The 11,437-nt window shown below is 39.9% G+C and overlaps 1 protein-coding gene across 1 annotated transcript in view; it reads left to right on the forward strand.

Annotated features, from left to right (window-relative positions):
* Positions 1 to 11,437, forward strand: part of LOC146387556 (plexin-A2-like) — an 81,081-nt gene that overhangs the window by 66,537 nt on the left and 3,107 nt on the right. The window contains exons 23-31 of the mRNA XM_084929236.1: positions 696 to 762; positions 1,141 to 1,287; positions 2,123 to 2,282; positions 3,097 to 3,200; positions 5,555 to 5,651; positions 6,386 to 6,585; positions 6,901 to 7,070; positions 8,006 to 8,218; positions 9,514 to 9,664. Of these exons, the coding sequence (XP_084785362.1) occupies positions 696 to 762; positions 1,141 to 1,287; positions 2,123 to 2,282; positions 3,097 to 3,200; positions 5,555 to 5,651; positions 6,386 to 6,585; positions 6,901 to 7,070; positions 8,006 to 8,218; positions 9,514 to 9,664 (1,309 nt within the window). The remainder of the gene's footprint in view (positions 1 to 695; positions 763 to 1,140; positions 1,288 to 2,122; positions 2,283 to 3,096; positions 3,201 to 5,554; positions 5,652 to 6,385; positions 6,586 to 6,900; positions 7,071 to 8,005; positions 8,219 to 9,513; positions 9,665 to 11,437) is intronic.

The raw sequence follows: 11,437 nt of genomic DNA on the forward strand, positions 1-11,437 counted from the left end.
GAATGTTTCATGAGGTCTTAAAAAAAAGGGGGGGGGGGGTTGCTCTCACAATCTGACAATCTGACGCACACTCATTAAATATAAGGATGAGTTCACATGGGAGCTGGTACAACAAGAACTTGTTAGCCCAAACATGCAGCTCTTGCGGAAGCACTCTAAAGTTTAATGGGACGCCGTCAACAGTCGATTCAGTGCAGGTTAAGATTGAAATCTGGGTAAGAACAAAAGAAAAGTGCGACAGGTTTAGGACACGGAATTTGTAGCTAAAATGCTGTAGGCCTTGGATCGGATTTAAAAATTGGAACAGAAATTTTTTTTTTTTACATATTTAGTTAGAATATATGACAGTAAATCATAAATTTTTTACCCATCTGGACTCATGTAAAGTAGCTAAGTGCAGACACTGCAAGGAAGAAACAGAGTGACTCAAAGTGGCCATCAAACCTGTCTCTAAGCAATTATGTCATGACCCAAAAATGCTGGGCACTAGCAGCACTTAACCTAAAGTCTGCTGGAGTCTGGGTCCTTCGAGACCAAGCGGCTATATCATCAGAACTCTCCTTGTTAAATTTTTCTTTGGTTTCAACAATGCCAAGCTCGTCTACGTCTTAAATTATAAAGAATAATCAGACCACTCCAGCTCTCAGAGGGGTGCCTTTGCTAATAAATGAGTACACTCTCTCTTTGTCTTACAGAACAGAGTCAGTGGCAGAGAAGATGCTGACAAACTGGTTTGCTTTCTTGCTCCACAAATTTCTCAAGGTAAAACGAAATCCTTCTCACATCTCACTGCTAAGATGGTGAGAGCTACTATGGCTTCGCTTAAAGTTATTTGCATTGATTCTGAAATAGACTGCTGTGCATGTTTTTGTTGCGGCTGTGATTTTAAATGCCTAATATCGATGTGTTCTAACAACACCCTGGAAGGATAATTGTTACCTGCGAGGTCAAACATGTCTCCAGCTTTGTATAAAAGCTCAATTTTATTATGTTTGATGTGTCATGCTCCAGTTACTCAGTCTCATCACCTCTGCTGATGAATACTGATTTCCATCCTTCCCTTCACTACTTTTTTTTTATGTCTTCTTTTCCTTTCTCCCACCTTTCAACCTAATCCCTGGGTTCTTTTCCAAAACAAAGGAGTGTGCTGGCGAGCCTCTCTTCATGCTGTTCTGTGCCATCAAACAGCAAATGGAGAAAGGACCCATAGACTCCATCACAGGAGAGGCACGCTATTCCCTGAGTGAAGACAAACTCATCCGCCAGCAGATTGAATACAAGACGCTGGTGAGTCACAAAGACATGGATAGAGAGAGAGAGAAAAAAAACTCTCTACCTTTTGTCTGCTTTAATTTTTGCACATCTCTTGGCAAAGTGCCTTGACAGATCCCCAGAAATGTTGAATATGCCAAGGCTGTGGTTATAGTTTGATGATTGCTTTGAATGTTTGCATACCTTTGATAAAATGAAATAAACATTCTTGCATAGCCAGATGCCCATTTCGTTAAGCTTAAAATTCGACAAAACATTTTCGAAATTCCATTTTTAAAGAGGTTCACACACTTGCCTCAAAACCCCGTACAACAAATATCCTTTTTAATCAAATACTGTTTCCACTGGACATCGTTCACCCAAATTAGTGAAAAAAAAAGTATTATATTAGCTACCTTTACAATTACAAATATTAGACTGAGTCTATATAAGCTTAACCGTCATGTGCTAAACCAGTACATTCACGAGGTAAGACTACCTGGTTAATGCAACATGTCTCTTTCTTTTACATTTCTTTTGAAATGAAGCCAGCTGGGTTCCTCCAGCGCCCCATCAGAATAGGTTCCCCCTCAGGCTTTAGCTGCATGGCAGAGCCAGCCAGCGACAGGATGACACCTCTCTGATCGCCATGTCGGAGATTCTGAGAGTCTGTGTCTCATTACTTGTTTAATGCCCCTGCCAGAGCTGCACAAGCACATTCTGGAGGTGTGAAATTACATTTCTGGCCAAGATGCTCTCCACCAGGACAGTTTGGTGAAGAGCAGGTAATGAAAGGACTTCCGTATCAATCAACACATTTCTCTCTGCCTCCTTCCTTTTCTTCCCCCTTCTCTCTATCCTGGAACTCCAGACGCTGAGCTGTGTGAACCCCGACAATGAGAACAGCCCAGAAATCCCTGTCAAGGTGCTCAACTGTGACACCATTACCCAGGTAAAGGAGAAGATCCTGGATGCAGTGTACAAGAACATGCCGTATTCACAGCGGCCACGGGCTACAGACATGGATCTAGGTGAGGCTGCACAGAGTGCAATCCCATTGTGAAGGAATAATTTCAGTACAGTAATTGTGTTATATATTTTGAGGCAAAACTAAGACTGCACTATTTCTGTGGCACATCACATGTGGAATAATGACAGCTGGGGAAAACAGAGCAGAAATCGAGCGTGCCAAATGACAATATACCAAATACCAAATATGACATCTAGAAAGGGCTCCACATCAGTTTCGTCAAGACTCCCCCCCACCCCCCCCTTACCTGTTTACAGCCCTAATCAGAACAACACTCTAGCACTGACGTTAAACCGTTCTGACAGTGCACCTACACCTAGGCTTACGCCCACAACATGTCATCCAATACCGAATGACTCGGCACAAATCCAACTGACATGCACCTTCAAAGGCAGTAAATAAGATAACTTGTAGGTAGTGGCTGATCGTGCTTTGGGCTTGTAGTGTTATACCCTAAGGGGCTTTTCCAGGCTAGGGATTTGGAGAGGATCAGTTTCTCTTTGTTGCTTTGGGCAGCTTAAAGCTCTGTGAAGACACTGTCATTTTTATTTTGTTCACAGAATCACAATCACTTTAATTGTCAAGTAGAAATGCACAGGAAGCTGTCTTGGTGACACTTTGGTTGCTACACTTGACAACTTCGAGTTTCAAAGAATAAAATATAGTGCGAAAGGATAACATGACCTCAACTGCAGCGCCAAGGGGCAGACAAATGATCGACATGTGACAATATGTAACTGTCAAAAACTTGGGATACCAACATTTCTCAAAATGCCATATGTCACACATTTATTATTGATTGTATTTTCCTACAGAGTGGCGGCAGGGCAGAACAGCTCGTGTGGTTCTGCAGGATGAGGACATCACAACAAAGATAGAGAGCGACTGGAAGAGACTCAACACCCTCATGCACTACCAGGTCTGTTAATAACAATGATACCACGACTACAAGTAAAAACTGATTTTTGAGCTTATGAATAAGAGTTATTTTTCTCTTTGATAGACGAGTAAAAAGCGCCCGTTACAGTGTCTTATAATCAAGGTGATATGCTAAAACTTGCTTGTTTCTCCGACCAACGGTAGAGTAGATAAAACGGATTCCATTAGATAACCCACATCTGAAATGAATGATTTATTACAACAGCAGAATATAGTTAGACTTTGGCGTTCAGACTCCACTCTCCAAATTTAAGTGATGTGTAAATATATGGATTGGTAAAGGGGAAGAGGGTCAGCAATTTAGCACAGAGATAGATGGGAATTTTTGCAGCTTAAGCAGACCACCAAACTGGGAGGCAGCTTGGTTTATAATACAGAGTGAGGCATGTGTATGTCCTAGTGTTCCCCAAAGCATACAAGTCTGAGACGGGGAGAGAAGCAGTAAGAAAACATAAAAAAGCATCAATGAATATCATGTCAACATATATTACAATGATTTGGGCAAATGCTGCATGAATAGAAGGATGTGGGGTGGAGGTGGGTTGTAAAGCAGCTTACAGAAGGATAGCAACAAAAAAAACCCTACCCTATAAAATAATGGATGAGTAGCCGGGTATCATTCGAGCAATCAGCTGGTGTCGGCTGTCACTGAGATCAACTGTTATCAGCTTATTTGCTGGGATATTGGGTTTGGAGATTGACTTTGTATCCAGCCTGAACCAACACTAAGTGCAATAAAAGCAAAAGCAAAAAAAACCCTCACATGTGAAAAATGAGACGGCGGAAATGTTTGACATTTTAGTGACTCAAACATTTTTAAAATTAACGTCTGTCAACTGACGCTTTACTTCAGCTCTAATTACCTCAAAGCTTGTAAAAAACGATTGCAATTTTATACCTGGAAAGTCAGAATTTTTCAGACGGATTACTCAGTTGCTCACTAGATATTGTTGATGAAGGGCAAAGTATTACTCATTTACATTCATCTCACTCACCTCATCTCTGCCTACATTTTTTTTCCAACCTCGTGGTCACAAACACACTTAGTCAACCAAACATGCACTTGTGTGCCCGTCTCTTTACAACACTTTTTTTTTTCCTTCCCAGCTCATAAATGCGACTACACAGGTCACTAACCTCAGATGAGTCATCCTGTTCCTTTGTCAGTCAAATGTTCATCTACACTGTCAGCTTTGGGCCAACTGTACCATGCACAGAGAAAACATACTTTTCTAAAACCACAGAGACCAGTAAAGACAAAGAAAAGCCACATTTTCTGCACTAAAAGTATGTTTTGAGAGGAGAGAATGCATTCTGTCTTATCTCTAGAGGAGATAAACAATTTAGCTCTTTCATTTTTAATCTTTCGACCAGCTAGGAAATGTATGTTTTGTCGCTAAGCTGAATTTGGTATTCGCTATAATGCAGCTTTTGCAGAATAGTGCAAAGCTAAGTCTGAATGTGGAATTTCTCTCATACAGCGGATGACCGGTCTTCATCATAGCTCATAGAGCAGAGCTACAATATTCAGCATTTCCCCAGTGCTGTTCCACAGACAGGATCTAGGACCGACACTAGAAAAAAGTGCCTGTATTGTTATGTGAAAACATTTAGCAGTCTATTACATAAATATTTCACTTTACTTACATGCTGCAAAAGATTAAGCTAAGTTACCATGAGCATCACTGGAGGGCAATGTTGAGTTAAGTATTGATTTGAGAGTTTAGAAAAAACCTTTCATGCATTTAGTTATGATCATCACCTACTTAAATAAGAAAGGACCTGAACTCAACTACAAATACAGAAAGGGCTGCAAATACTACACCTCCAAATATATGATATAGAAAGGCACTGTGTGTAGCAACAGTAAAAGTGTTTCCTGGGGCTGCAGAAACATCATGGTTGGAATTACTTTGGTTTACAACACAACCAATGCATGTCTTTGCTGAATCCATCACTTTTTTAGTTTGGTCATTGTTTGGGCTACTTGCAGAGTATTTCTTTATTTGGTTGTTTGTAGCATCTGCAGTGTGTTGAGTTCTCCTGCCATTTATATTTGGTACAGTAATATAAAGCTGTTCCAGTCGATGCTGTGCTGCCTCTTATTTTCATCTGATGATAGTGGATTTTTACAGGAGACTGCAGTTGAACTAAAAGCCTGTCTTTTATAAGTTTACAAAGCCCACAGAGGACATTCAAAACCTTTCCGTCATAATTGTGAAAATCCTTGGCTCTTGGTTTGAAGCTCAAAAAATATTTGGAATTCCTGCCATGATTACTTTTGACCAGCAGCTGCTAGAAAAAAATTCACAAGGCTCTACCTTTGTTTTTCAGGTATCTGATCGCTGTGTGGTGGCCTTGGTGCCCAAACAGATGTCCTCTTTCAACATTCCTTCTTCAGCCAGCTTCCCACGCAGTATCAGCAGATATGGTTAGTACTGTTTAGGAAATTCAAATACTTAATATTCATCCACCTCACAGTAGTGGTGCACCATCTGTTTCTGTCACTTATCAATCTGCTGTAAAGCACATTAGTTGACACTGTTAGAAGGCATGTTAAATACAGGAAGTATGATAGTCTAGAAAAAATATTCAAGAAATATTCTGCATTTACAAAAGCAAATCAAGTATGTTGTTTATTAGGTTTTATATATAAGCTGACATGGAACTGTCTTTTCACTTTACGTTTCTATACAGTAGGTATAACACAAGCTGACCTGATCTTAACTTCAATAAAATCATGCACTTTACATAAATGTTTGTCATTGGGTTTAATATATTCCTTTTAAAAACACAAGAACTTCAAGCGATGCCACGCTGTAAGTCGAAAAGCTGAAAACACAAAACACTTAGTGGCAGAAAGCGAGAACCATAGAAACCATCTCTTTAATGAATGAGTGTATGTCTGCATCATTACTATGACGACCGATGAAATAATGACAGCACCTGATTATACAGTCAAAACACACACAGCCCACCTGCTCACTTCCAGATTACAGCGAAGACTGTCAACCACTTATTTAGACCTGAGAAACCAATGTGACGTTCTCTTTGTTTGTGCTCCAGTCTAATAGAGTGATTATCAGATATATAATGTACATTTACAAACTGAAATATTTTAGAAATTGTGCATTTTTCTTTATCATCTACTCTTTAACCATCTAGGTGTGGATGTATCTTTCCGTTCCACCCCCACCAGCCCTGACAGCCCCCACTCCCGTGTGCCTATGCTGACCCCCGACCTGGAGAGTGGTGTCAAAGTTTGGCACTTAGTCAAGAACCATGACCACGGGGACCAGAAAGAGGGCGAGCGAGGCAGCAAGATGGTGTCTGAGATTTACCTGACACGGCTACTAGCAACAAAGGTACCACATAACACATGCTGCAAACTGTGGTAACGGTGAATAGAAAAAAACAAACAGGGAGAAAACATTTGTACTCGGAGGCCTTTATTTGGTGATTTTGAAGTTTTCATGACCACTTGCAACACAGGAAAAGTGACACATCCATTCCTAGAGAAATTAACTAATTAACTTAATGTAGATGTCTGTGGTAGGAAACGTCAACATTTGTAAAAAAAAAAAAAACAACAACAAAATATTCACAAAAAACAAAAAAGAAAATGGGTCCTATGATTTGGCATGGCATTTAGAGCAAATCTCCATTCTGTTACTTTTCAGGGAACGCTGCAGAAGTTTGTGGACGATTTATTTGAGACTCTGTTCAGCACTGTGTGTCGAGGCACAGCTCTGCCTCTCGCAATTAAATACATGTTTGACTTCCTGGATGAGCAGGCTGACAGACATGGCATCCATGACATGGACGTCCGCCACACATGGAAGAGCAACTGGTGAGAAAGATTTTTGATTTCTCATAGTGCTGTTGTCTACTTACAGCCTAAGAAAAGAAACTTTTCAGCAGCACTTTTAGCTTGTTACAGAAATAGCTTTCTGTAACAATCGTAATATATTTTCATGTTCTAGCCACAGTCTTACAGAACTGTTAAGATTATCTAATCAAAATTAACCTAAAAGTTAAAGTTAAAACTGACTTCCTTCAGACAAAATTGCTTTTTGTTCTTTGTTTTTTCTTTTTTCTTTTTAGAATTGTATAGTATTGTTTTGATTGTATAGTAAAATGTAGAGTTGCTAAATTTTGTAGGTCATCTGGTTTTATCTTGTATGGGTCTATGGCTCTCAAGGAAGCAACTCCTATTTCTGGGAACAATCTGTAATTCCAAATTATCTTTCAGTAGTCTTCTAATCTCCATGTTTTGAAAAGAAAAAGTCACTAAAAGGATGATTAAAAGGACATTTCATGATTTCCTTTTGCAGACTAGCCTTGCACAGCCTAATATATATATATATTTACGTTTCTGTCTCAATAGCCGCTCTCATTCACTTTCCTCCATTAATTTGACAGCATCTGAATGGGGCGGCTTCAACGCTAAATTAGTACCCAGGTCACTTTTCAGTAAAAGCTGTGATGACAGGCTTTCTAGGTGTGAGCTAGTAATATTTACTCTTAATCACTTTTAACAGAAGACCAGTCTGAATGCATGCAGTCACATTAATGGATAAGCACACGGAGCTTTAAGAAGTACTTGCTTTTTCTCCATTCTCTGTGGCTACCATTGGTATGTCTGAATGAAACCATTGGGAACGTAAAAGTGACATACTTCTGGATGACAAAATGCAGTCACTTTAACAGATTAATGAAGCCAGCAGTGTTATCAGTCTTCTCTGAAAAGTGCTCATTTGCTTCTCCCCCTTTTCCCCCCACCAGCCTTCCCCTCCGCTTCTGGGTAAATGTGATCAAGAATCCCCAGTTCGTGTTTGACATCCATAAAAGCAGCATCACAGACGCCTGTTTGTCTGTGGTGGCCCAAACCTTCATGGACTCTTGCTCAACATCCGAACATCGTCTGGGAAAAGACTCTCCCTCCACCAAACTACTCTATGCCAAGGACATACCACATTACAAAAGCTGGGTAGAAAGGTGTGTATGTGCAGGCTTTTTTATAATTATGTTATAATTATGTTTTGTATAGATAAGTATATTTATAGGCAGCTTTTAGGCCTAAATGTTTTTGTATAAAGTTATCCTTGCACTCACCTTATTCTTATGAGATGCTGTCAGGTAAGATGATGTATATTATAAACTGGAATTTATCAGTGTGAATTTTAAAAAGTAAATATGGAAGAAACACCCTTCTACCATGTTAAGAATGTTGACATTGCATTCTTTGTCCACTTGTCGGCCACTCTAAAACTGTGATGTATTGGAATATTGGATTTTTAAATCATCAATATCTTTATCAGTATCCTGTATTGATCAGGTGCTAACTTGGGAGCATTGACAAACATCCAGCTACTCACCAGAACGTTGGTTGCCATTGGTTTCATCAGCAATACTATGTTTTGTCAGAACCACCACATTTATTCATTTACTCTCACATGCACAGAGCGCCTTTCATGACTCTGTAAGTTTTATCACACCACAGTTCCATATCTTTTACACCTTTGCCATATAAAGCAATAGTGTTGCAACCTTTGTTAATGCAACTCTAGGGACCCATTAGAAAGTCTAGCTAGATCTTCAATGGTGCCTTTACGAGCATGACAAAAAATACGTCTTTAAATGAAATAATTGTTCTTTAAGTAATAATAATAATGTCACTCATTTGTTAATTATCATATTAGTAAAAGATCAAGGGCAGGTCTTCATCATTCGCTGACATTTTTTAATTCAGTAATTGCAATAAAAATATGTAGAAACAATGAAATGAGTTGTGCACTGCATATAAAATTAAACTTCTTCGATGCGTGCAGCAAGGCAGGGCATTCTTTATATAGACATGCAATTGCTCAGAGTTATGAGTCCAGATGGGTTTTTGTTTTGAAACCTTTAATGATGAACATAATCTTCCTAAGGCTCTTGCTGAGGCTCAGTTTGTGTATCTGCATATGGAAATAAAAAGCGTGTTCGTTTATTTTTGAATACATTGTCTGTATTACTACATGACTAAACGCATGAGTAACGCTTTCCTTGTTTTCTATGCTGCAACACCTCTGATTTACAGGCTCCCGTGTCGAAGCATATTCTTTTCACAACAGACCGATTCCATGTGAGAAGAAAAGCTATGGTATGCATCACTGTGCCCTCCACACTGACAGTGCGTGCGTGTGTGTGTGTGTGTGTGTGTGTGTGTGTGTGTGTGTGTGTGTGTGTGTGTGTGTGTGTGTGTGTGTGTGTGTGTGTGTGTGTGCGCGCGTGCGTGCGTCTCCTCTCAGGTACTATGCTGACATCAACCGCCTGCCTGCCATCAGTGATCAGGATATGAATGCCTATCTGGCTGAACAGGCTCGCCTTCACTCCAGTGAGTTCAACGTGCTCAGTGCCCTCCATGAGATCTACGCATATGTCAGCAAATACAGCCAAGAGGTGAGGCCCAGTCAATACACTTTAAACCAGTAATGTGCACCACATGTTTTTGCAGTATTACCAATTGAAGTTATCAATTTTGGAAGTCAAAACAGCCATAATTAATTATTTATTTATTTATAAATAGCAGTGTCTTGATTCCATTGCATTGAACTTCCAGAGAGTTATAAGCTAACTCTCCAATTTTCTACAGTTTGGGACACTTTAACGTCTCTCGTGCCACGGTTTGATTTTAGGAATCTGACTTCTTTTAGCCATTACTTTCTTTTACTGTCATTTATTTTAGCAGCTAAAGGGGCAGATAATTCCCTCAAAAATGGAGACAAAAGTAGAGTAATTACTGGAGTTAAATTAGTCAGCTGGACACAAATACATCTCTTAATACACGCCAGTCTTGTTCTGTGAATGCTGGGTGTGAGGACAGGCAACTGTTTACTAACAACTTACCAAAACACGGTTTTAATTTTGAGCCCTCGTAAAAGGTCATGGCTGATTGCGGTAATCAAACGGGCCAAAAAACAAAACAGACTGTGCCTAATTTAATGAATTCATTTTGTGATAATATGCTGGGTGATTTTCAATTAACCAATAAAAGAATTACTGAGAATGCCGCTAACAATTTCCAGGAACACGAAGTGTGTCTTCAGATTGCTTCTGTTGTCAGCTAAAAGCGCACAACTAATTTATGCGACAAACTATACAGGGAGTGCAGACTTATTAGGCAAGTTGTATTTTTGAGGAATAATTTTATTATTGAACAACAACCATGTTCTCAATGAACCCAAAAAACTCATTAATAGCAAAGCTGAATGTTTTTGGAAGTAGTTTTTAGTTTGTTTTTAGTTTTAGCTATTTTAGGGGGATATCTGTGTGTGCAGGTGACTATTACTGTGCATAATTATTAGGCAACTTAACAAAAAACAAATATATACCCATTTCAATTATTTATTTTTACCAGTGAAACCAATATAACATCTCCACATTCACAAATATACATTTCTGACATTCAAAAACAAAACAAAAACAAATCAGCGACCAATATAGCCACCTTTCTTTGCAAGGACACTCAAAAGCCTGCCCTCCATGGATTCTGTCAGTGTTTTGATCTGTTCACCATCAACATTGCGTGCAGCAGCAACCACAGCCTCCCAGACACTGTTCAGAGAGGTGTACTGTTTTCCCTCCTTGTAAATCTCACATTTGATGATGGACCACAGGTTCTCAATGGGGTCCAGATCAGGTGAACAAGGTGGCCATGTCATTAGTTTTTCTTCTTTTATACCCTTTCTTGCCAGCCACGCTGTGGAGTACTTGGACGCGTGTGATGGAGCATTGTCCTGCATGAAAATCATGTTTTTCTTGAAGGATGCAGACTTCTTCCTGTACCACTGCTTGAAGAAGGTGTCTTCCAGAAACTGGCAGTAGGACTGGGAGTTGAGCTTGACTCCATCCTCAACCCGAAAAGGCCCCACAAGCTCATGTTTGATGATACCAGCCCAAACCAGTACTCCACCTCCACCTTGCTGGCGTCTGAGTCGGACTGGAGCTCTCTGCCCTTTACCAATCCAGCCACGGGCCCATCCATCTGGCCCATCAAGACTCACTCTCATTTCATCAGTCCATAAAACCTTAGAAAAATCAGTCTTGAGATATTTCTTGGCCCAGTCTTGACGTTTCAGCTTGTGTGTCTTGTTCAGTGGTGGTCGTCTTTCAGCCTTTCTTACCTTGGCCATGTCTCTGAGTATTGCACACCTTGTGCTTTTGGGCACTCCA

This window comes from Perissodus microlepis, chromosome 5 (genome assembly GCF_051167445.1).
Source record: "Perissodus microlepis isolate ML-2025 ecotype Zambia chromosome 5, ASM5116744v1, whole genome shotgun sequence".
In the NCBI taxonomy this organism is placed as follows: Eukaryota; Metazoa; Chordata; class Actinopteri; order Cichliformes; family Cichlidae; genus Perissodus; species Perissodus microlepis.